At 45.2% G+C, this 26,971-nt stretch overlaps 1 protein-coding gene across 1 annotated transcript in view; it reads left to right on the plus strand.

Annotated features, from left to right (window-relative positions):
• Positions 1-26,971, plus strand: part of Fli1 (Fli-1 proto-oncogene, ETS transcription factor) — a 115,982-nt gene that overhangs the window by 76,249 nt on the left and 12,762 nt on the right. Inside the window, exons 4-5 of the mRNA XM_055601445.1 lie at positions 1,791-1,994; positions 10,520-10,585. Of these exons, the coding sequence (XP_055457420.1) occupies positions 1,791-1,994; positions 10,520-10,585 (270 nt within the window). The remainder of the gene's footprint in view (positions 1-1,790; positions 1,995-10,519; positions 10,586-26,971) is intronic.

A 26,971-nucleotide genomic window follows, 5' to 3' on the forward strand; every position in this document is an offset into this window, starting at 1 on the left:
GAGTTAAGGCAGGATCCTCACAAGATAAGATTGAGGGGAGTCTCAGGGACCTGCTTCTCCAACAATGTGATGTCTTTTGAAGGCCTCTATAGGAACCCCACCAGTAGTTACTAAGGCAAAACTTTTATATTCCCTAACCGTCTTTAAAATGGGTATAATAAGAGCCATTTTGTAGATTCCCTTGATAGAAAAAAAAAGTTACAGATAGGGAGCTGGCCTGTGGTATAGGATCTCACAGTTGGACTATCATTATGTAGATACATCTTGAATTCCTAGTAAGACATGTAGGAGCTGTGATGTGTGAACCCCAAGCTTTTCTCAGCACTCCCTCTCAACCTCTCAAAGTTTCCTTTATAACCCCTAGAGACCACACAGCACCTGGCCTCCGCCCCATTGCCATTGCTGAGCATTTAGAACTGACTCCCCTGAGCTTTTACAGGCTCTAGAATGAGAGGAATGTGAGTTGGTTTAAAGGGAGCATGAGCTTTCCTGCTAAATACACATGCTAAATGAAACAGACCAAGCAGAAAAGCAGAAGCAGGAGCAACCAGCTGCCCTGCAATAAAATACCAACTGTTTTCTAGTAAATTCATCCCAGACCCTCTATCCAAGGGTCCTTGAACTACCAACACAAACCCATTGTATACTTACTGCTTTGATGCCTACAGTTTCATTGGCTCTCATGCCAATGGACCTGTGTGTGTGTGTGTGTGTGAGAGAGAGAGAGAGAGAGAGACAGACAGACAGACAGACAGACAGACAGAGAGACAGATAGAGACAGAGAGAAGATGGACTCAAATACACAATCCTCCTGCCTCAGCTTCCTGAGTGGAGGGCTTACTGATATGTACCACCATTCCTATGGTTGCCTATCACTTATAACATCTTCCACCTCAGACTAAGAAGGTGCTTCAGGAAACAATGAGAAAGGAGAAAAGGAAAAAGTGGGAGCAGTGGGGTCCTGTGCTGTTCTTGCTCACTCACAGTTAAAGAGGTTTCTATCTCTAGCACCATTTCTCATTTTTAAGTATTTAAATATCCTAAAAATGTTTAGGGATGGTCTGGTAGAAATCTTAACACAGCTGTCCCCCAAAATAAAGAAACCCAGATTGGGTTTATGACAAACACTAACACCATTGGCTTTTCCAGCTGCCCAGATGGAATTAGAGGAAAAGCATGCATGTATAAATTTCTCTTCTGTAGCGTCTGAGGAATCCGTGTGCCCTCTTGTACTCACTAATAGTCTTATTAAGAGACAAATGGCTCCCCTTTCCAGAGACATTGGTCAATGGTGCTATGGGATTGTTTATTTTCATTTTGATCCCACTATTTCTTAGGCCAAGGTTTCAATTGCCCTCCAAAAATTTTAAATAGCATCTTGTCAGGGTACATGTTGAGGCAGCTAAGAACCTTTCCCAGTGCTAAGTGGTTCAGGCAGTACCAGATGCCATGGAATGAGATGGGGTGTTCTGAGGGGAACCACCTGGAAGGGAGGATGAAAGAGAGGGGGAGAGAGAGGTATAAGAGGGAAAAGGGGGGAAATAAAGATAATGTGAATGAAGAAAGAGAAAAGGGAAAAGGGATGAGGGAAAGGAAGGAAAAGGAACAGAGGGGTGATAGAAGAAAGAGAGGTAAAAAAAAAGAAATCAGAAAAGAAAAGAGGGGTACAGGAGGAGGGAGAGGATGTAGGAGGGAGGCAAACGGGAAGAGAGGGAAAAGGGAGAGAGGAGAGCAGCCTAGGCTGTTAGAGGCAGGCTCTCATGCTGACTGTTCTCATCTCTCTTCTGCAGACCCCACACTGTGGACTCAGGAGCATGTTCGACAATGGCTGGAGTGGGCCATAAAGGAATATGGCTTGATGGAGATTGACACCTCCTTCTTCCAGAACATGGATGGCAAGGAACTGTGTAAAATGAACAAGGAGGATTTCCTCCGAGCCACCTCCCTCTACAACACCGAAGTGCTGTTGTCACACCTCAGTTACCTCAGGGAAAGTAAGTGTCCCATGAGCTCTCATGGCTGGGGGAGGGCCTGCTAGGCCCCAAGAGCAACCCAGAGGGAAAAGGCCGACACCTAATACCAGTCACAGGGGATATATGCCAAGGGACAATATCCTTAGGACTGGAACAATGTCAAGGTCACATAGGTTCCTGCAAAACATGCAAGAGAAAGGCCAAACCCAGGAGTGTCAAAGAAAGCAAATCAAAAATAGAAAAACTACAGGGAACTGGGACATGGAAGGATAACACCAGAGACTAGGTAGGCTTTTCCAGAAGCTTCCACTACCTAATATTGCACAGAGATAGAAACTCTGGTTGGAGCTCTTGCTAAAAACTCTGAATGTAGACATAGGATCTAAGGCTGTGGGAGCTAATGTATTCCTCTCCCCACCCTGGAGTCATTCTGACGGACGCCTCAACCCTATCCTACATGGCTGCTTCCCCCACGGCCATGAAAAAAGAAGAGTATCCAGGGCATGGGATTCTTAGCAGACAATGAAAGCTTCCCCAGAACAGCCTGGATGGTAGACAGAACTTTGGAGAGGGAAAGCTTAATTTAAAAAAAAAAAAAAAAGAGTTACCCAACAGGGGGCTTTCTCATACTGAGCACCCACCAGTTCCATTCGAATTTTGATAAATAGGGAAAGGAAATCTTTTGAACAAGCTAGCGACCCAGTCTTAACTCTCTGTCAGAAATGCATGCCAAGTGCTATCCTCATGCTAACCCCAGGTGCTGAAGGTGTTCTCAGTGGTCTGCAAAGATGAGCTGAAGCCACCTGAAGGCAGGCGTGGGCTCGTTCTGCATGAGAGCATTCGGCTAGCCAGTCATGTCAAAGAGAGGCTGGTCAGAGCAGGATGCACTCTCCTCCATGAATGGCCTATTTTGCCAGAGGTTTTGCAAGAGCTAAGCTTGAGAAAGCCTGATGTTTTCAAGGCCACTTTGGATGCTGAGACCTCAGACCGCACCGTGCGGCTTCTTTTCCTGGGCTCATAGGCTCTGGGCCGGTTCACCCTGTACTAGATCTCCATGCACAGTCAGTTGCTATCAGTGCAATCCTAGTCTCAGTGTAAGAGAGTTCTGTGGGGATCAGGAACAACACACACTGGCTGGAAAATTCAAAATAAAGTTCTTTAAAATGCATTTGGGAGTTTCCACGGGTGCCTCTGGGCTATCTAGCCACCTCTCTAAGGCAGCTGGTAATGCTGGGAGAGAGTACGCTAGCTCCAATGCAATGACCTCATGTCTGAGTTGCTGCAACATGAGGTCAGTCCAAGAAATAACACTCTAAAAAGGGGACCATTTTCTACCCCGTCTTTTCTGACTTTTGGATGATTAGCATTTAATAACGATCTGTATTTCTCAGCCTTTAAGTGCTTGATGAAAGGAAAAAACAAAGGATTTTTTGAGCCGAGTTCTGCCATGCTCCACACAGAGCAGGAGACACAGTAGACAGAGAGGGTGGGTGTGGGAAGCCAAGGCCAGCAGCACAGAGCACCTTCAAGCCTGACTTCTAGGCTCCTCCAGCACTGTCTGTGCAGAAGGCTGAGTGGTCCCTAAGGAAGAAGAAATGACAGAAGCCTCCATGAGCTCTACACAAAGGACTCAGTAATACTGTTTTTTATGGCGGGTGCCAAGTGAGGACCGTGTTCAAGGACATTTGGACTTTGTAAGCCCGTTCAGACCACGTGACCTCCAGGCCTGAATTTCTGACCCACCCATAAATGCCCAAGTCCCCACGTTTTCCTTCTGTCACCAAAGAATCTGAACCTCAAACACTAGCACGAGACAGATATCTGCTGCTCACAAGGTCCAGGAGGAATCAGTCAGTGCTCATCATCAAACCATGGAAAGACTCCTATTGGACAAGGAGTGAAGGTGTGGACAGGGGTGAAGGTGTGAGCAGCTATAGAGGGAGCAGGGAACAGAGTTTGGTGTTTGGAGGCCATCGAAAAACTATGGATTCTCCCCTCCCAAGAATAGGTGTGAACATTATGGAGGATGTCACACAACATGCAAAGTTCCCAGAAAGGGGGTTGCTAGAAGAGAATTTTCAGAGTTGAGAGGAGGTAGAACAAGCACATGTGTGGAAAGTCTTTGAAAGTGCAGAAGTTTTCTGGATCAAGAGGATGCTGATAACAGCAACAGGTCTACCCAAGGCGAGTTTTTCTGGTGCTAAAATGGTTATTGTGGTAAAAATATGAGATGTGCTTATGACACAAAGTTGAGTGGAAGACTGTGGGCCAAAGCAAAAATTATAGTTGTGTTAAATTTAAATGTTGTCGAAATGTAACAGACACCGTAATAACCCTTGGAGGCATCTAGATTTAAAATGATCGAGATGGAAAGTTTGCTGACCTGTTTTTCCTTCTTTAATACAGTTTCTCCTTTGGGGTTCCAGCCTCTAGAACTCACTGGTTATTGGTACTAGTTAGCTATGTAGAAGCCATGGGAGGCCATTTGTCAGACATTGTCAGCTCTATGGTGCTGAGAACTTTTTCCTTCTGACCAACATGCTGTTAAGCCCTTTATGACTTTTTTCAGGCTGACTTGCAAGGGCTGTTTCATGTTAAGGGCAAGGCCAGGGCTTTGCTGCAAGGTTGGGGTGAAGCTGATTCTCAGCACCATCGTGTTGTTCTTTTAATTGGGAGCAGCCAGGGTCAAATACTTTCCCTTTGAGCAAGAGGTGGAGGGAAAAGAGCTGAGACCCTCAACACAGATGAAGAACACAGAGTAAAGGGAGGTCAGTACCGGAAAACTGGGGGCTGGAGCCAAAGCATGGATTGCTGCAACTCAAAACTGGGCCAGCAAGAGGGCTCAATGGGTGAAAAGATTTTCCTCCAACCATGACAATCATAGTTCAGTCCTTGGGACCCACATGATGGAAGGACAGAACCAACTCCCATGAGCGACCTCTGGCTTCCACATATACACTAAAGCATACTGGTACCTACACACATAAAACACACACATATGCTGTAAAAAAAAAAAATTAAGGTCAAAATTGATAGCACTTCTCTATTCTCTTATTTCTGACCTTTTTTTGAAGAGAAGATTCCTGTAGGTAAGACGTTCTGGCATCAAATTTACTTTCAAAAGAAACAGTTGACTATTCTTGTTTTCTGGGGAAAAAAAAGCTATACTTCGAGTTTTCAAGTGCTTAATTATAAATTAGAGAGAAACTTTCCATTATAAGAAAGAAATAACAATGTCCTGAGCCCCTCTACCCTCTGGATAGATGAGACCTGCCTAGAGGTACCGGCTCTTCACTTCTGAGCATTTCAGCTATTGCAAAGGAGGTACTGGTGTAACACAGGAGGAAGATGGAGGTGCTGAGACTAACTAGGATGCTGAAATGTCTGAGGGAACAAGACTCAGGCAGACAGGAGCCCCAGTGTCATTCGCTTCATATAGACAGGACACCCCCTTGTGGACACTACGGACACAACTCTGTGATCCCTGTTTCTTGACCAATGCAACTGAGGCTGGCCAGCTTCAGGAGTCCATCCAACGGTATCTGGCCTGTGCAAAGCACCCGTCCTTGCCTCTGGTACTTGGACAAACTTCTGATACTTGAAATCTTCAGCCTGAGCTAAGGTCACTACCACAGAGGACCTGCCAAGTCTGGTGGAAGATGCTTGACTTCGCCTAAATTAAGATGCAGACATAGGCGAATCACACCCCATTTGTCTCCCTTCCCATCTCCAGGGCTAATCTCATCTCCAGTCTTTACCTTGAGGGCCAAAGCAACTTCCTCACAAATCATTCCATTTGCACTGCACCAACAGATACATGCTTCCCAAAACTCCTCTGTAGCCTTTTGGATCGAAACCAATTAAACCAATCCCATCCTGACTTCCTCTCTTTCCCAAACTCTTGGTATGATTTGCAGCTCCTGCAACACCTTCCAGATACACCCACTGAACAGAGGTGCTCTTTGCAGCTGAGACAGTGGCACATGAGATCAGTCCCTTCCCAGGCCAAGATCAATGGGGCTGACCTTGGGGAAGCAGGACTGTCTGTCCCCAACTGACAGTTCAGCCACAGAGCCACTGGGGGGAGTTTGGGGATGCCTGGAAGCCCAACAGCTCCCAGGTTGAACCAGAAGCAGAAGAAAAGGGGTTTTGTTGTTGTTCCTCTTCATTTTCAAAGGAGCTGGGTGGAATGGCCATGTGGGTCTGACCTGAGAAACATACTAGGAAACTGCATTTTCAGACAGTGGCAGCCCCAGAGAATGAAATACATCAAGTGACAGGGACACCACAGAAAAGGTATCAATCTTGATTCCCACTTTTAATTTAAGCTTAATAGAAAACACATTTTGCATTCTGTGGTATTCCCACCTGCAACCTCAGATGGTCAGGCAAAGGTGATGACCCAATCATTAAGCTGAGGAAGCGTTAAACCTTCCATCTGGGTCTGGCCAGGAAAGGAAGGCAGGATTCCAATAAGATAAAGTGCCAGTGACCTCAGACTCAGCAGTCAGCTGGCCTGTTGTTTACTACCTAGAACCCAGCTTCCCTCCCCAGTGTGCATTCAGGGCTGCTGCTGGCTGTAGCACAGAGAAAAGGAGCTGGCTGGGGTTGCAGAGGTAGATAGAGACTGCTGGGTTCTATAGTGACATGAAGGCAACCAGAGACAAAGGCTCTGGCACTGGGTCCCTTGTCTTCACTACTCCAGGTGTCCCAACTGAAAAGCAAGAGAGACTGCAGAGCTGAAGGAAGCTTATGGTCTCACACCTGCAAAGTCTGGCCCCATTCGCCCCCTTCCCATCTTCTTTCAGGTCCAGAATCCCAGTCAAGGATGGACTCAGCAAGGAAAGTCCAGAATATATCTCAGTTGGTAGAGTGCTTGCCTAGCATGCAGGACATTCTGGGTTTGGTCCTGTGTGCCCTATTAACTGGATATGGTGGTGCCTGTCTTTAATCTCTAACACTTTGGAGTTAGAAACAGGATTTTAGATGGGCAGTAATGATGTACACCTTTAGTCCCAGCACTCGGAAGGCAGAAGCAGTTGGATCTCTATGAGTTCGAGGCCATCCTGGTCTACAAAGCAAGTCCAGGACAAGCCAAGTCTACATACAGAAATGCTTTTTTAAAAAAAGAAAACAAAACAAAGCAGAAATTTAAGATTATTCTGGGCTATGTAATGGCAGTTAAGCCAGCCCCAGAACACGTAAGAATCTGTCTCAATAAAGAAAAAAGAAGAGAAAAAAGAAGAAAAGGAGAAGAGGGAGAGGAGGAAAGGAGAAAACAAAATAGTCTTTGACCTCAAGCTCTGACCTCAGAAGACCTCTTTATTACCAGCAGCTACAGCTTCATGCATTTTGGAGCAAAATATGTCTCAAATCAACAAACACATACATATGCACACGTATGTATCCTGTCACCTAGAAACAAATAACTGAGTGGGCAACAGCTTAAATCAAGTTATAACCTGCAAAGAGTTAGGAAAATCACAGTGTACAACTAGCCCCAAGGCACCTGCCTCCGCCTTCCAGCACCATTTGTTTTCCTTCCTTCCTTCCTTCCTTCCTTCCTTCCTTCCTTCCTTCCTTCCATCCTTCCTTCTCTCCTTCCTTCCTTCTTTCCTTCCTTCCTTCTTTCCTTCCTTCCTTCTTTCCTTCCTTCTTCCCTCCCTTCCTTGCTTCCTTCCTTCCTCCTTCCCTCCCTCCCTTCCCCTTCCTCCCTTCTGTTTTTCCTTTCTTCTGTCTTTATTACCTCCCTATCTCTGTCTGTCTATCTATCTATCTATCTATCTATCTATCTATCTATCTATCTATCTTTCTATCTATCTATCTATCTATCTATCTATCTATCTATCTATCTATCATCTATCTAATCTTCCTGAGACAGCCTCACTATGAATCTCAGGATACCTGCACTTTTGGTGATCCTCTTGTCTTGGTCTCTAGAGTGTTGGGATAAACACACACGTTCTTGTCTATTGACTGTACTGATCTAACCCAAAGTCTGCTTCAGCTTCTGAACTGAGGACAGATCTTACAGAGCAGCCAGTCAGTTGAGCCTGTCCCCTGCATCACTGGCTGTGTCATTGTATGCCTAATACTTGACTTCTCTGAATGTTTATCTCAGCTCTAGAAGGAGAATAACATATGCATGGCTTTGTGTGGCTTCTGCAAGGACTAAGTGAGAGAGGTGCTAATAGTGTCTGGGAGGATGGGGAGATAACTCAGTCAGGAAAGTACTGGCCATGCTAGCATGACCTCTGAGAAAGAGCCAGTCATGGCATCGTGCACCTGTCCTAGTTTTTGTCCCAGCACTGGGGAAATGGCTACAGGTAGATCCCTGGAGCTTGCTGGCCAGCCAGCTTGGCCTAACCCACTGGCTCATATCCCAGTGAAAATCACTGTACAAAAAAAACCAGAATGGACAGATCCTGAGAAAGAGCACCTATACCTGTGTGTAGGAGTTCATGAAAGCAGGAGTACACACACACACACACACACACACACACACACACTGGCAGTATAAATGTGGTACAGGAGTAATGCCCTATGTAGCCGTTGACTGCAGCTCTTGATATCAGAACTTCCTCAAGACAGGAAGAAGAAATCCAAAGCTGCCAAGTGGGAGACCAGACATCAGTAAGAACTTTCCTGTAACAGTACCAGTTACAGAAAGAAAGAAAGAAAGAAAGAAAGAAAGAAAGAAAGAAAGAAAGAAAGAAAGAAAGAAAGAAAGAAAGAAAAGGGTATACAGGAGGCACCTTGGTAGCCGGAGGATCTGGTAAAATAAAAACCAGTGAAAAGAAAATTTGTACTCCTGGGGAGAAGCCAGCCCCTCCCCCATGGAGGTTTCCTCTCCCCTGTGAAACTTGAACCCAGACAGTCTTGGGGCAAAATCTCTCCCCTAGGTTACCATGAAATATGTATTTCATGCAGGCTTTGGGGAGGTCAAGCAACCCTTTCTCTTGGCATTCTGGGAGTTTCCTGTGGCTTCACATGTGCCCGGAGAGGAGCTTGGACCATGGGAGAAATTTAATAAATGTGGTTTATCTGAGCTCCGTCTCTGACCTAACTTTGCACTAATGACTGGAGGTTTGCTGCTTGGAGACCATCATTTTTCTTTATTTGCTCTAGCAGCGAAATTCTGCCTGAGGGAGAAAATGCCTGGGACTGAGGCACAGGCATTCTTAGTCTAACCCCTGAGAGGTTTAGGGTATTCTCTTGGAACGTTTGATTCCATTTCTGAAGCTCCCTCCAGTCACGGAGGATTATTTCTCATTGGGGCAGAACCCATTCCTAGCTGGAATTCCAGACAGTAAGGCCAGTGCCCGCAAGCTCTTGTGTAAAGGGTTTCCATTCTATGTAACTAAAAGCAGTCATGATGGCTGCTAGCCTCTCCTGAACACTTAAAACAAGCTAGGGTCTGTGCTGCGCACCTTCCGTGCTTGGTTTTCTTGATGCCTCACATTCAGGAGGTGTTACTCTTTGCCCGGTTCAGATGAGGGACACATGACCCCGGGGAGCGACACTAGAATGAACTTGTTACACTGAAGTGTGATAGCTTAAACTAAAATGAATTTGTCACTTTGTCATTGATATTCTTGAAAATAGAATGTTGCCTTTGGGTGGCTGTGTCCCTTAGAAAATGCTATTCCCATAGCTGCACTTTGCATATAGCACTCCCTAAATGGCACCCATCTCCTCAGGGTTTTCATCGAGGAACTGTTTCAGAGCTACAAAGGGAACAAGCCAGAAGTCTTATGTTCCAGGAGGTGTCCTTGGCTGTCCTGATAGGACCCATATTTTCTCTGTATACTCAACCAGAACACCCATAGCTGGGGGAGGCACCACTCCACTTCTGAGCCCCTCCTTGCCTGAAGGCTAAGAAAAGGCATGACTGACAGGCCATTCCCAGCCTGGCCTCCAGTCAGTCCCCTTGGTCACATGCCCCAGGGAAAAGAGTTGTGTTTAGAAAGGCTTTGTAGCCTCAAACACATGTGTTAAGCTCATGGGGTCCTTTGTAAAAGCAGATCCCAGCCCTAGTTTTGAAGGCTTTTTAAAACATCCCTGGGAGAATCCTGAGAAGAATCCTAAAAATGCCTCCATTTTACAAAATAAACTCTTGGGTTCACTTTAAACAAAGGGACAAATCTAGCTTTAGGAGAGAAAGGAACATGTGTTTTATATGCAATGACAACAATAACCAAAAAGAAAAAATTGTCCATTCCAAATAGCTTCACTGGAGTTTGGAGTAGAGATGCTTACATCAAAGCTTCTTCCTAGAAGTCCGCACATCAGCGTGTTGAGTTCTCCTCTCCTAAACACTGCGGGGAACATTCTGTTAAATATCACCAACACAGAGATGGGTTCCACAATCCGCCTAAGAAGCAATTGGCAGCTTCTGACTTGGGCGCCATCTCCAAGGTTTCCTCTACTTCTTAAAACCAACATACTGGGAACCCTAGCTCCAGCACACAGGCCTTTGGGGAACATTCTAGATCCAAACTGAAACACTGAAGCATGACATTTATATGGTTTTACTTTCATTTCAGGTTCACTGCTGGCCTATAACACAACCTCCCACACAGACCAGTCCTCACGACTGAATGTCAAGGAAGGTAAGTCAGTTCCTTTGTAGGGCCAGATTCCCCCCTCTGCCAGGCACTGTGCAGTTCCATACTGTTCAAACAGGCGGGAGATGTCACGTCTGCTCAGGAAGCTATTTTTCTAGTACACGAGATGAAAAAAAAAAAAAAAATTCTAAAAACATGTTTTTCCTCTCTCTGCCACTAGTTTCAAAACTACAAGGGAGGCTTTGAAATATCTAAAAAAAAAAAAAAAATCACAAGGATATAATTTAAAGTCATTGCCATGCCCCCATCCACTCAAAGAATGAGTATTGCTCTTAAAGAACAATGGATTATGCTAACTTTCCAAGCTGACACTTGGGGGCTCTCCTGGTGACGATGATGGAATGTGTGTCAACCTTATAAAGTTTGTTTCAGTGTATGGGGGGGTGGGGTTTCTTCTGAAAAAAAAATTAGGATTGTCAATTCATGTTTAAAGTGGTGGTTTGAGGATTTGGTCTAGAATACGTTGGTCTGGTCTAGTTTAGGTTTATTTAATCAAACCATTCATTTGATTTCATTTGGTTTGGGTCAGCGAGAAAGAAAACGGTCTCAAAAAATGGTTTTAGTGAACATCGTAGGAGCATTTCTTATTGCCCTCATTGAAGGGGGCTGAATATCAAGCTTGGTGGTAGAGTGCTTGCCCAACATGTGCGAGGCCTGGGTTTGATTCAGCACCACACACACACACACACACACAGACACACACACACACACAAGGGAGGAGCACACACATTTATTTATAATATTAATATTATACTGTCAGATACTGTCAGATTTTAACATTTGAATGCATGAATAATTCACAGTATCTGGTTCATTAGCAGAGAAAAATTAAAGCAAATAACTATTAAAAAAAAAAAAGAAAGAAAGAGTGAAAACAAATCTTCCCACGGCAAAAGAGGGAGTTCACAAACGAAAGTTGTGAGTGGCTCTGGGGAGATGATGGGGACATGGCGGCCATCTCTCTTCCTGGACACTCTCCCATGCCAGTTTTTCTTTAAATACACCTGTTACAAAATAGGCCAGAAACAGATGGGTTCAGCGTTGTTGCAGGCTCTTCTCTTGGAAGAGAACATTTGATCCCAAATTCTCATGGAGTATGAAGGCAACAGAGACCAAACGTCCATCCACAAATGTTACACCTTCAGTCATACAGGACTCTGTGCTTCCTGCTAACAGTCTATGACTTGATAACAACCAGGGCCTTTAATGGAAGAATTAGACAATATAATGATTCTGCTTTTATGTGTTTTTGTTTTGTTTTGTTTTGTTTTGTTTTTCCTTCCTTCCCCCCTTTTCTATCACCCAGCCTAGCCTTCTTTTGGCTACTCATTCCCCAAATTGGATGTATGATTTGTTTTGTGAGAACTGAAGCTCTGCCCACTCATCAGATTGTATGATCTGATGAGTGGGCAGAGCTTCAGTTCTCACAAAACAGATTGTATGATCTGATGAGTGCCTGAAACATCATATTACACATATCTGTAGCACAGACTATTTATTCCCATGACAAATACTCTGAGTTCCGTGTTATGCTCTGTAACGATGATGCGGCATGGTGGTTACCATCTGTTATAAGGAAATTTATTGGAGGAAGAGAAGAGTGAGGGGCTGGGGAAGAGGTAGAGGCAGTGAATGAGCCATGAGGGCAGGGGGGCAAAGATGGAGAGAAAGGGGGTGCCTAGGACAAAAGAGAGAAAGAGTATGAACAGAGAGAGCTGGGGGTGACGGGGGTCCTTATATCCGCAACACACCTGTGCATCTGGCAACTGCTAGGACTCAGAAGGCAGGCCAGCTGAATCACCTGTATGCTAACAGTCTAGACACCTGGCTTGTTCCATTCTTGTCCTCAGACCCATGCCAGGTGCAGGGTTCTTCCAGGGAAGGCCAAGTGTTGACTCTAGAGTTCTCAGCTTCGGAGGAGATGGTTGATGATGGAGTCGTAGCTTCCAGGTTTGGAAAAGAAACAAAGATGGGAGCCACTGAAGAGAAAGAGAAAGAGGAGAACAAGGAAAAAGAAAAAGGCAGGGTGGTGGGGAGAGAAAGGAGAGAAAGAAAGAAGGATGGAGGGAAGAACATGAAGGAAGGAGGGGGAACATAAAGCAAGTTTTGGACTAGAGAATCAGGACATAGTGCACAGCATGCTGGTACCATCTAAACCAATGAGACTTTGGGGTAGATAGACCCGATTGGCTATTTGGTCGTACTACTTCAAAATACTGGTTTAGGCTGAGAAACTGGCTTGGCGACATTGAAATGTGTCACTAACCAACTCCTTCCAGCTGAGGAGTTCAGCTTAGTCCCCAGCGCTCTGCTCTACCTGCCAGGCTGAGCCCCTCCTCTGCTGGCCCCTTTGTGTTGAGAGTGCATTTGTCTCGCGGCTGCCTCATTCAGACTACTAGCAGGAGCCGCCAGCTCCTACTGGGTAGCAACCCTCTTCTGAAATGAATTGACTGTAGCATCCAGGCGAATGCACCGGCTGCCCCATTCAGGTGGTGCCGGGCATTTATCTCCCAGCCTCGGCCCTGGCCTCTAGAGACGATTAAGCCTGGGCTTTGCAGGTGCATCTTTTGTCTCCAGTAAAGCTCTCCACTTAAGCGGCTGCCTTCCCCCATTCCAAGTAGTCTGGCTGACCGACCCAGCCTGCTACAAAACGAAGAACATTAGCAATACAAAGCTAACAAATTCCCGCCCCCCCTTCGCCCCCTTCCCACCTCTCTGCCTTTCGTCTTCCCTAATAGCTATCTCTATTATTTTTAATATTAAATGGAAAAAGAAATAGAAGACATCAATGCCACCTTGACTTCGTCTTCTTTTGAATAAGAGGCACGCACAGCACTTAAATCAGTGCTGGGTGTGTGCCCACGGCTGCCTTTGCTCCCTGCTCTGTGAAGGGCAGGTGCTGGCTGGCATCAGGCACAAAGGGAGGAAGCTGAGGAGGTGAAGTATGTTAGTGTATCTTCATGGTACTTATCACCTAGAATGCTGTTTTAGTTCAGAATGGCGTGATCGTCCTTCTAGCCTATATCCTGGGAAACCGATGGAAGCAGTCTAAGGGTTATTTGTATGTAGAATATAAAATGGCATTTCAAGACTTAATTTCCACCAATCTTTAAATGTGTTGTGTGTCTCCGTTGAACCCAGTTGGAACCATTGAGCGCTTTCTACCTGTAGTTGTCAAATTGAATGTACTTAACAAGGACAACAGTTACTTTCAATCATTTCCATAGCAGCCTCAGCTGCCACTTCTATGGGATTTGGGGGTGCTATAGGCATGCGTACATACTTTGCTTGGGAGCTTTGCCCCCTTCTGTGAATCGGCTGTTATGATCTCCTTTCTGTAAAGAAAGGCGGGACAACATGACTCCCTGAATGGTTTGTAGCCCCTCCATGTATAGGAAGGAAAGTCCCCCTTTCATGAAAACTCACCTTCAGAGGAGAGAGGGGTGGTTGTAACCCTGAGGCTAGGAAGGGTTGCAGAGGGGGAGTGGCTGGTGGGGACAGGTGTGCGCACAGTAGAAAAACTGTGGTAGACAACAACTGAGTCAGTATTTCAGAACAGCTAGTAGAAGGAGCTTGGATATTACCAACAGAAATAAGCATAGATGTGTGTTACAAGTTTGCAAGTGTGTGCTTGTGGATTCACGTACAAGTCTGCGCACATGCAAGCGGAGACTAGAGGCTGACGTCAGGTGTTTTGTGTCTTCGGTTTCATTTTGTTTGAGTCGGGTCTCTCACTGAACCTGAAACTCTCCATCCAGCTCTGCTGGATGCACAGTGAGCTCCAGAATTCCTCCTGCCTCTACTTGCTCACCTTTGGGATTATAGACCCACACCACAACAGGCATGTGGATTTTAAGAGCTGCCAGGTGTCCCAATTTAGATTTCCATGCTTGATCCACAGGCAGTTTACCAGCAGAGCCATATCCCCAGCCCCAGTGCTCACATCCGGGAAGTGATGGATACACTGATATCTATGGCACACACTGAACATATACTTTCTAAAATCACTCTGCGTCCCCACAGTATCTACAGTCACTACGTGCTTGTAGCATTTTAAAATGTGTATGTTTTAATGGCCCCTATTGCCAAAGTTCCTCCTCAAAAATCACAGTCTTTCCCTTCTAGCTATCTTTAGTCATCTGAGAGGAAAAACTGTCCTATGGAATTAGTCCAGTACTAAATGCGCAAAACAGTGGATACAAACAAAACACCTCAAAAATAAAAAGAAAGAAAGAAAAAGAAAAGAAAGCACAGAGGAGACTAGAATCAGGGGATTCCATGGGGCTATCTTTTCCTAACTGGAATCTGGAGCAGATATTTGAACTTTGGCAGTGTTTTCCTCTGTCTCTGTAGTTTTTCGTGGCTGCTTTCAGCTGCATCCACGTTCTCTTTCCAGAAAGGAATTCATTCGCAGCCTCCACTTGGCCACACCCCTTGGTCCTGACTGCACAGAGAGCTCCTTATAGACTTTGTAAAACAATGATGTCCTACTACAAGTCCTCCTATGACTCCCCTCTCTGGAGCAATGTGGAGCCCTGGAGCTCACTAGATGGAAATGAGGGCTGGCTGCCTGAGGCTGCAGTGGGGAGAAGGGCTTGGTGTTGACTGAAGGTAGAAAGAGCACTGCAGATGGAAGCTGGTGGCAATTTCACTGCCTCTGTGAATGCAGAAAGCCACTGAGTTATGCACTTCTTTTTCCTTATTTTTTGTTTTGGTATTTGAGTCAGGGTTTCTCTGTGAAGCCTTGGCTGTCCTGCACTCACTTTGTAGACTAGGCTGGCCTCACACTCACAGAGAGCCACCTGCCTCCACCTTCCAGAGTGCTGGGGTTACAGGTGCATGCCATCCTGCCCTGCTGAGCTATGGACTTGAAAGTGGTTAGATGGTCAATTTCATTTTAAAAAAATTTAAGTGCATAAATAAAAACAAATACTGGTGCTAAGGCCCAACCATAATGGATTATTTCTAAATCTCTACTGGATACCTACAGGTCCTTAGGAAAAACATTTTTTTTTTTAAGTTCTCCAAACTTCTCCTATCCTGTTACCTAGCTTGACAAGTCCTACTCCATAATACTGATGGAGGGTAATCTGCACGTCCAGGGCTACTCCAGGTCTTTCTGGCTTCTTCTGACCTTGCCTGTCTCCAGGTCATGAAGATATAATGATTGTGAGCTTGGGCAGGTGAAAGGACTCTCACCATTGATGATGTCCTTATTACTATAATTGACAATGAGGTATAAGTAGAGCATTTCACATTCCAGAAGTTCCCTGCTTCCACGCCTTCATTTGGCCTTCTAAGAAAAGATCGGGTGATACTAACGTGTGTTTATGGGAGAAGCTAAGTGACCTTTCCACAGAAGCATTCCAGAGCCAAGCTTACCCCAACCCTCTTCCTCACCATCCTGCAATCCGGAAGGGTGACTGTGGGTCTTGGGTTGTAGATCCAAGGTCCCAGCTTCTATTCGCTTTTCTGGGCTGCTCCTGCCACAGCACCCTCTGCAATGTGCCACTGGTCCCCGCAACAGGCCAGAATAAGCAGTTACCTTCAGAGCTCCTCTGCACGCCTAGGGCCCTCCTTGCCTTAGCCCTCATCCTGCATCTGTCTAAATACCTCCAGAAGGCAGAGGATATTGAGCTCCTTGTTTGTTAACTCCTGGAACTTGTAACTGCCAAGGCCTGGTGGGATTCTGAAGCTTCTGCCCCAACCTGCAGCCTTTGAGACTTGATGCTGGATGTGAAAACCACTGCCCCAGCTGCCAAGGGTGGATGGGTTGCAGGAGTATCATCACTGGAAGTTACCTTGACCAATGGGCAAAAAGTCTGTCTCCTTACTTGCCAAGGATTGGAAAGAGAGGGACTAAATCACCTCTGTGTCCCACATGCTGAATTCCCAACTGGCGTAAGGATCACACCTAAGAGAGGCTCTCAAGAATTCCAAGGGCGAAGGCCAAACACAGAAAAGCACCCTTCTTCTGTAGCCGTTTATTGCTTATCAAACATTCTCACTTTCATTACACGTTTGAGCCTCACACTAGCACCATGAGACCGTAGATCTGCTGCCTTCTTGTCCCCATTCTTCAGGTAAGGACAAGAAGGCCAAGAGCTGACAGCATTCCTTAGATGACACCCCAATTTGGGGGCAGAGCAGGACTCAACCCAGCAGAGGTTTTCTTTGCTTCCCTCTGGAGTGGGGCTGTTTTCAGTTCTCCTAAGGTAGACACTCACCTCCTATTTCATTGTTATACTGATGAAAGCACAACCTGACCTTGGGCAAGGGTTTGCTTTTTCTACCTCAGTATATTATTTGTGTGGCTGTCACCATACCTGACTGAAACACCTCAACAGGAAGAGATAGGAGTGCTGAGTTCAGACAGACTTCAGCGCACCATGGTGGAGAAAAGCCCTGCAGTGGGAGTGTGTGAGGACGAAGAGAAATATTTTGGTAGTGGGCATTCACATGGTGGTGGGCCAGGAACCCAGGGTTAAGCTATAGTCTTTATTACTGGTCTACCCCTGCTGATCCATTTCCTCTGGACAGTCTCTGTCTCTTAAAGGGTCCATGAAATTGTACCACCCACTGGGGAGCAAGCGTCCAAAACATGAGCCTGTGAGACATTTCCGATTAAGCCACAATGCTCCATTTCCTCATGTATAAAATGAGGATAATTGCAATGCCCTTGTAAGTCAGCATGATGTCCGATGTGCCAAAAATGCTTGATAAAATTATATTAATAACAGTACATTATTATGATTTATGACCAAAATTATAATACTAATTAACATTATTGTTGGGAAAATATTCCAGTACATTTGAGGGTTGCCAGCTGCTAACGATGTAAAGATACTGTGCTCCAATGGGCCTGTACAGCACTGTGCTGTACCATAGCTGAGACAGCCAAGCTGTTCAGAAGCTTCCTAGGGAGAAACCCCTATGAAATGTCAAGAAATGCCATAAAACCACATTGACAGATGCAAAGTCACTTGTGACACTCAAGCTCTCTGAGGGCAAGAAAGGAATCAAAAGTTAGGACGAGCTACAGCTGAAAATATCAATTCAATACCTTTTATATGACAAAAAATAAATAAATAAAAAATCAGGGGCTATAAAATGTGTGAGTCCAGAGTCACACACAAATCTGAAAAAGTCCAAGACTGGAAACAGTTCTAACCCCAAGGATTTTGTGTAAGAGAAATTCAACCTTTCTAGGATTTTTAAAATATTTTTTAATGTTGCATTAATTTATTTTGTGTGTGGTATGGCTGTTTACACATGCTGTAGTTCGGGGGTGGAGGTCAGAGACAACCCATGTAGAGTTGGTTCCTTCTACCACGTAAGTTCTGGGATTTGAACTCAGGTCTTCAGGCTTGGCAGCAAGTGCCTTTACTCACTGAGCCATCTTGTTGGCCCTGTACATTCATGCAAATGATGTAGACAGTCAGTACCTTAGTGAGGCTTGGACTCAAATTCTGTGAGTCATTCTCTCCTCTCCTGGTCACTCTTTGCTTTTTTGTCTTATGGAGGATTTTCTCCATACAGTGCAACTTCCTGATAGCTGGAAATAGAGTAGCCAAGGAGTGCCAATTAAATGGACCCTGACAGATAAGCAGTATAGTCTCAGAAAGTCTTCCTGCTGCCCTCTGCACACACCCTCTCCATCAGTGTTCTGGATGAAACCATTCGAGGGGCTGCAATGTAACGCAGGGTCCTCTGGATATAGATATGGAGATGGAGGAGGTGGTAACAGCGAGCCTGGGGCATGTGTAGGCACTGTCACATGGGGCCCTGTGTGTTCTGCATTGAATTTTGAAAAAGGTAAGTCCCCGGACAGGTGAACAAAGGATCGGTGAATGGCATGCGTGAGGAAGGGAGCCTTGGTCTTCATCAGTGGCTTCTGTGGCCTGGAGACAATGTTCTCAGGCAGTTCGGGGTGAGACCTTCAGTGGAGCCAGAAGCAGAAGCCGGGAACTTGCCTCAAAATTCTCAGGCCCAGGGGTGGTAGGGTGGAACTGAAATGAGACTGGCCATAAATTTATAATGGTTCAGCAGGGTGATGGGCTCTGGGGCAGGCTTCCTTAGGCTTTTCTTTTTTACATATCTTGGAGGTTTTCTGTGACTTTAAAGATGTAGATAACGTTTTCTATGAATGCGAGAAAATCTAAATGAGTAGAGAGTCATTGTCCCTCATTCATGTATGGTGAATAGGGTGATGTGTTCTTAGGCTTATACTCTGGGAGGCCCAGCGACCAAACTGTGGGTTTATGGGGTGGGGAGGGTAGGTGAACATAGAAATCTGAATGGAAATGAGCTCTGTGTGTGTGTGTGTGTGTGTGTGTGTGTGTGTGTGTATCTAAGTGTGTGCTGATGTATAGGTGGACAACTGTGCATTTCTCAGCTATTTCTATGGTCCAGGGGCAAGATTTGTAATTATGAATAAACAGTAGTTTTCGCTCTCCAGTTTGTTTTGTTTTTTTATTTTTTTTTTAATTTCAGAGTTAATGTTTTTGTCTGTTTCATATCTGACCCTCTTCATATGCTGGGTTTTAACATTTTTGTTTTTATTTACTTATTTTTGAGAGACAGGAGAGAGGGAGAGAGAGAAAGAGAGAGAGAACAAAGAATCCTTGTCTTTCAGCCCTGGCAGGCAGGAAACCCCAATCTCAGGGGAGTTCAGCCAGCCAGCCTGGCCCTGGAGTCAGACTCCAACTTTCTGAATTCAATTTGACAGCTTGTCTGGGACACTTTCTAAGTAACCATTATCCTTCCTTTCTCTGAGTAAAAGAGCTGTTATTCCCCTCCACGGGTGTGCCGTGTGCTCTGTTACGGCACACGTGTGGCCGAACGATGACGAACACACAGTCGCTCAAAATTACTGGAAACAGTCTGCGTGTTTCCTAAGACAAGTGTAAATCTGTTCCAGGCTAGCGAGCAAGAGATTTGAAGCATTATTCCCCCACCTGGTGAGGAAGAGGTAGATTCTGGACTCAGGGGGAGGGTGTTCTTGTATTGTGAATGTCCACACTATTCTTATTAGGATTTCTTTGAAACACACACTCATGCACCCACGCGCACACGCACGCCACACACACACACACACACACACACACACACACACACAGACACACACACACACCTTCTTCTGACCACTGTCCTCAGTGGTCAATGAATATCTCGCTATCCCTCTCACTGAGGAAGGAACTCGCACGCACACTCACATCAGGTGCCTTGAGCTACAGGTTGCATGGCGTCCTGATTGGTGACAGTCCAGTGTTCAAGAGAGCTCTGTGGTCTCCTGAAGCAAGACTGTGCTGGGTCCTTGGAACGTTGATGTTGTGCTGTGACGGACTAAACAGCAGCCACCCCCTCTTCCAGTGTGTTCATATTTGGGATCCAGAGGCAACACAGTGGGGCCGGTGGAGGTTTAAGTCCCAGCACCTTCTGGACAACTGTGGTGCTCAGAGCTGGGACAGCTTTGCCACTGAGAACACATTTGCTCACATGGGTCTGCCCTCAAATCTGAATGGAACTCTGCCTAGTGTATCTTCAATCAAGGTTCAGACTGCCTCCCTCCACTTACCCCACCCATACCCAGGGACCCACTGGCACCTTCTGAGGCCCAGGCCCCATGGAATCCCCTGATTCTGGTCTCCTCTGTGCCTTCTTTTTTTTTGAGATGTTTTCTTTGTATCCACTGTTTCGCCCATTTAGTAATGGACTAATTCCATAAGACAGTTTTTCCTCTCAGATGACTAAAGAGTGATGGAGATACGAACCATTGGATGAGCAGATGGAAAATAGGCCTTAAGCCACTCCACAAAAGGTCATTGTTAGCCAGCCCTCCAAGATGTTTCTAGTGGGGAGACTGTTTGGCTTTGTCTCCTATGGGGACTCCTCTCGTCTCATCTAGCCCTCACTTCTGCTGGATGTGATTCATTCTGGATCCGTGATCAGTCCAACAAAAAATAACTCGGGAGAAGGTCTCAAAGTGCAGATGTCCATGCTGAGGGCTAGTGGTCTTTCATCCTTTTGCCCCAATCTCCTTTTTTTTTTAACTTCCCTTCAAGCATGGCCTCTCAGTCTGTGCCCACACAAACAGAAACTAAGGAAAGACTGATCCTCCAAGAAAAAAAAATGCTTTTCTTCTTCACTTTCCTGTTTCTATCTTTTTTATACTCTCCCCTTTATAACAATTATGACATATATTCATATTAAATATCTACTTGTGCAGGAATTTTTCTGTGTCATAAAGCCTTATTAACTAAATGCTATCATTAGTCCCGTTTTATATGTGAGAAGCCCAAATCACCACACTGGTTTGAAGCATGGCTGAGTCTTTCCCACAGCTCTCTCCCCAGCCAGGGTAGAGGTCAGGCCCTGAAATTTCCTTTTGTATTTTCATCCAACTATATCTTAATTACGTTGGTGATGTGACAAAAGCAACTTGGGGAAGAAAAAGTTTCTTTAGGCTCATAGTTTGGGGAAGTCCTAAAAGTAGGAGTTTGAGGCAATTGGTCATTTTTGCATGCCTAGCTAAGAAGCAGAAAACAATAATTGATCTGCTCCACCAGCTTTCTCTTTTAATCCAGCCCCGATCCAAGCGTAGGGAATGGTGCTGCCCACTACCATCTCAGGTAACCTAATCAAGGTAGTCCCTCACAGGCCTGACTATAAGTTTGTCTCCTTGATCATATCAAGTGGACATCATTAATCATCAAAGCATGACAAAAGGCTTTCTTTCATGAAGCTGGTTCTGTCTAATTGTTAAAACTATATGACTGTATTGATTTCTGCAATACTTCAAAAATTCTCCAATTTATCTGCATTTCAAGAAGCATATTAATTTGTTTCACAAATCTTTTCATAGATACTCTATAATGTATATAATGACACATTATAGCCTTTTGAGCTAAATTGTACACTGAAGAGAAATGAAAAATATTGAGCTTTAGTAAAAAGACATATCATAGTGAGTAAAACTAAAAGCAAGTATTGCAATCAATTTAATCTGAAAAGTGAGAGTGGGACATGGACAGTAGTGCAAGAAATCAGATTGTAACATTCTCTTTGGATGAGATGAACATCAGCAAGGCCTGCCAGGATGCTTCCTCACCTAAGTTCCCTGCATAAATTTGAGCTTGCCTGTATCAGGACACTGAGAAAGGAAGTGATAGTGGAGTGGTAGGTTCTTACAGTGGGCAGCTTCCATTGTTTCTGCAGGGCTGTCCCCACTCCTTCCTCACCTTAAGAGCCCACCCTTTATTTCCACACTTAATGGCAACTTCAGTCTCTTGGTTTACATCAACATCCTTTCTGTCACCTCTTGTGTCTGGGCCAGGAGACACCACCCACCTCAGACCATTCCTAGATACATGGAAGTTCTCATTTACATCTACATGTCTTTTTTTTGTGCCTGTCTTCGCTTTTATGCATGTCGGAGCTGCTCTTAGATGCTTCTACGAGAAATAAAGGGAGTGTGTAGGTACCCGTGTGTCTAGAGAATGCATGTGCCCCGATGCATTTTTAGAAAGGAACAAGATTCTTATAAACACTTGAAGATGGAGCGGCAAAGGTACAAGGCTGTGAGGAGAGTATTTGTGGGTAACGACATCCTGGGTAGCTTCCCAGCCTGACTCAGCTTCCTTCTGCTCCTCCCAAACTGGCAGCAAGGAGCCCCAAGACTGTGGTGCTCTGTGGCTGAAGCTCTGACCCTAACACAAATTTCTCAGTGGCAATTCACACTTGCTGAGTGGGCTCAGCCTTTCTAATGCATCTCTAACCTGGCTGTTCCTCTATGGGTCCTGCCATCACTACCAAGTTTCTCTTTGACTTAGAGATCTGTCTCACTCCTCACAAGGAAGTTAAAACTCAGAACGAAATTGATAGTGGTTGATGATTAACACCTTCACCATACGGTCTGGTTTGTGATAGAAACTAAAAGTGGCCCTGATGGCTGTTTGAAGGAAAAGGGTCTCAAGTTAACTGGCAAAAAGGGGGGCTGTCTACGAGTGTTGCTGATGCCTGCTGGTAGCTACCTCAACACAGACTGGTCCAGAGACACTTGTTTTTGCACAATATACTGATGAGATATTCCGGGGGGGGGGGGGGGGGGGTTTGTTTAGGAGCAGTGGCCACTGGAAAGCGCAGCTGGCCTTTCCCACCCAGAGCTTCCGCATCAGCAGCTTTGACCAAACATTGATTGGGAGAAGTCCAACTAACCATTCATTGTTCCTATTGAACAACGAGTCTCTTGTCATTCCCCAAGCTACACAGGCTAGCAAGGGTTTACACTGTGTTCGGCGTTGTAAGTGATGCTCCTCCAGTGGTGCAATAATTAATTGCGCCTTATTTACACAGCAGTATGTATGCATGGAAGTGATACCCAAGTTGCGAGGTAATGTCAGTGATCCAAGAATGGCTGGTAGACTATAGGAGGATGGGTATGGGTTCCACCATAGTACTGCACCATGTTGTAAAGAATTTGCACATCCTGGGCTGGAGAGATGGCTCAGCCGTTAAAGACAAGGCTCACAACCATAAATATACATTGTGGGTCTTGAAGTGTGCCAGAGACTGAAACCAGTTATGCCCATATACAAAAGAAAGACTGTTTACACAAAGCTTATTTTCTCTCAAGCTCCTATCTATCTAATATCTATCATCTATCGATCGATCGATCGATCAATCTATCTATCTATCTACAGTCTTCATACAGAGAGGTATTGATCTCCCTTTTTCCCTATCTGGAGAGAAGGAGGAAGAGAGATAGAAACACAGAGAAGCCCCTCTTGAACCAGATGGAAGAGGTGTGTCTTCTACTTAAAAGGATGTGCTGCAAGCAGCACCATTTGTTATTTTCATATGAAAACCTTTCATAGATGTAACAACTTCCTCTCTTCAGAGAATCCTCAATTTAAGATCACAAAGAACTCATTTCTCCTGAAAGATCCCCATGGAAGAGAAGAGACAGTCTTTGAGGAAGAAAATCTGAGGCTGGAATAAGAGTGTGAGGTTTTTCCCTCTCTTTTGGGGATCAGCAGGTTATACAAGTTAAGATTGAGAAGCTTCTTCTGTCTCTTTAGTGCAGTTTGAATTCTTGGCAGCCAGAAGCCAACAAAAGAAAAACAACATTAAGTAGGATAATTACTTATATGTCAAAGCCTAAAGCAATCATACCTGGCTCAGAGTGTGTTGACCTTACTCCTACCAGCTGAGGCTCTTCCCTCAGCTCTACACCCACGAGCTATTTCTGTACCTAATTACAGATTACCTTGTCATCTGTAATTGTGAGTTTTGTCCAGTATTCTCTCCTCCCACCCTGTAGATTTTTCAGTAAATAGTACTGACAGCTGATGGATTCACTGGGAAAGAAAATCTAATCTTTTTCAATTGAGCTCAATGTTTACTCAGTTTTGCTCCACTAAAGAAAGCACCAGAAGAAATTAGCTTAGTTAGCACAGGAAACATTAATTCTTTATCTCCTATGAATAAAACCTGAGAAATAGGAATCTGGGGAAATGGCTCATTAGGTAAAATGCTACACCTGAGACCCTAAATTCGGGTCCCCAGTACTCATATAATGGCATGCATCTGTGATTCCAGCCTGGGTAGAGAGACACCTAGAGCCCCAGTGGCTCACTGGCCAGCCAGGCACTGGCCAAAAGAGTCAGCTTCAGGTTCAGTGAAGGACCTAGTCTCAACAGAGTAACACTGACAATAGTGTGCAGAGCAATAGGAAGCAGATACCCAAAGCCCACCTCTGACCTCCACAGGTGGCTAACAGGATGACTGCGCTAGCACACGCTCGTGCACATGCACACGCACACAGGAATGCTAAAGGGAAAAGATTAACTACAGCCCTGGAGGACACCTGTGTGAGGATTAAATCAACTTTTCGTTCTTATGAAGTCTGAAATTTACAAATAATTGCTTGTTTCCCACAAAAATATACCTTTCCTGAACTGAGGTCAGAGGTGAAGCCACTCACCAAGGTGCACACAGGACGTAACTGAGGATACGGGAACAGGAAACACAGCTGAAACTGCCCAGACCCTGACTTCTTTTCTTTGCTGTTTGGAAACAATGACATTGCTTTCCTCGACGGATCTTTAAAGCCTTAAATGACACCCCCAAAACAGTCAAGTACTTGGTAAGATTCAGTTAGTCACTCTTCCAAAGGGGGGAGGAAAAAACTGCTCAGGATATAAGTTTGAAAACTCTTCACACCTAAAAAGCTTTGGCTTGCTTGCACAGTTATTCACTAGTCCTGCCCAATAGCCTAGATCTGTTTAAAGAGAGTCAGTTTTCATACTCTGAGTCATATTTTCAATTTCTAATAAAATCTTTACATGGCCACATATGCTGTCTCCCTTGGGTCTTACGCTCATTTACATGTCTGGTTTAGATCATGTCTAGGGTCCCTTGAAGTCTGAAACACGGGCTCCCATTCTGGGATGCAGTGGGACCATATTTTGCTACCAAAACTGGGGTCATTTTCTCAGATATGTGGATGTAAGATTCCATGTTTGATGTTGCCTACTCACCTGCCACACCAGAACAAAGCAGTGTGGTCTGCTTTAGTCTGACCTCACCTGCCTACTCCTCCTATGAAGACTCCAAAGACATGTCCTTCTCTGGAAACCGCATTAGCTCTTTAGCTTTCTGTCAAAAGGCCAGTCCCAGGAAATGTTGGGATTTCTTCATTAGAATAGCCATCTTAAGTCACAGATGGGGAATTCAGCCCAATTCTAAATAAGCAGAAATCAGCTGGCCGTTTAAACTGCTGGACCTGCTCACCTTTTTCTGCCTCTCATCCAAACAGTGAAAAGGGACTGTAGAGCTTTTAAGTGTTACTATCCTCCAACATCAAATCGCTCCCACTAGACATGAATTAACAAAAAGGAACTGACTGTTCTGAAAGATGTCACTATCAACATAGGACAATCCGAGGGAAATTATGGAGCTACCGAGAGCTCAAGTTTAATTAGTCCAAATGTTTGCTCAAATTCTGTTTTCAGCAAGGCCCTCCTACCCAGCCCTGCCTGCTCCCTCGCTTGGCTTGCTTTCCTCCATTGGATTTGGCACCTTCTTCTAATTTACTGCGTAGTATTTACTATTTTTTCTGAATTAAGTTCCACAGGGGGAGGGTGTTTGCCCAGCCAACATTGTATTCTAGGCACATAAATGTGCCTGGCACCAGAGCAGGCATTCAATAAAACTTTGTTGAATGAAGGAGTATGTGATGGAATGTGTCCTCTTAAGTCCAACAAGCTAGTACAGGAGTGGGGCAAGAACCAGTTTGGGGTGGGGACAAAAGTGACTAAGATCCAGTCCCTGGGCTTCAGGGATGATCACACCTAGCCAGGGAGGTGTTGTGCTGGAGAGTGACGCAGGACAGGACGGCTGAGCACAAAAGGACAGCAAACACAAAACAAGTGACCAGCGAGCTGTGGCCTGAAGGACTTGGAAGAAAGGCATGCAGAAGTTGAACTGTGAGGCAGATGCAGGGTCCTGTAACCCTTGGCAATCATGTGGGCTGAGTGGCCTCTCTTTCAGCAGGGCCAGGGGCAAACACAAACAACTCTCACTGCCTAAGTGAGTTGTTATGTTTTTCTTTTTCCTAGCTGGAATCCTCTTAAACCTGAGGTTCATCTGACTGAAGAAGTATGAGACTGAGTTGTGTCTACATAGCCCAGGGTGGAGGGGAATTTTGGCAAACACCCAATCCATCTAGTCAGTCTGAATTCCTTTTCCACGTACGACTGGCCCCCGAAGCCCCACTTTGAGGCCTTATCAAAATAAATAGTCCATTCAGACATCTGTGCCGTTTGGACAGAGAGCCCACAGGGCAGACAGAGTGAAAGAAGAACCCAGCCTCTGCAGTATGTATTGCAGGAAGGTGGCGAGGCTGTGACCAGAACCTGTGCCTCTTACTTTGTCAAACTTTTTGTATTTCAAAGACACCCATAACGTTCCAGCATTTTCCTCATGCATCTTTTTTCCCCTGTGTACACAGAGTATCTTAAACACTGCCTGCATTGTGCTCATGCATCGGGGCTGGTCCTGAGGCTGAGGGGGCTGTTTGAATTCTAGGACAAAATGTTGAAAATGGGAAATGTGAGCCAGGATGTTTTCCCATGTTTCTGTGAGTTCCAAGCTAGAGCAAAGGATTCCCTTTTAAAAATTCCTCTTCCTTCAATCTTGAGGGATGCCAGGATCCTCTCTAGCTCTGTGGAACAGAAATGCCACTGGAGGGAAAGCTGGGTGAGCCTTAGAACATGGATCAAATGAGGTGGCAAATTCACCCTGAGCCTCAGGACCAGTTAAACAGGAACCTGAGCAGTCCATGGTCATGGTAGAAGCAAAAGCTCATCA

This window comes from Psammomys obesus, unplaced genomic scaffold (assembly GCF_907164565.1).
Source record: "Psammomys obesus unplaced genomic scaffold, mPsaObe1.curated_primary_1811, whole genome shotgun sequence".
NCBI classification, from domain to species: domain Eukaryota; kingdom Metazoa; phylum Chordata; class Mammalia; order Rodentia; family Muridae; genus Psammomys; species Psammomys obesus.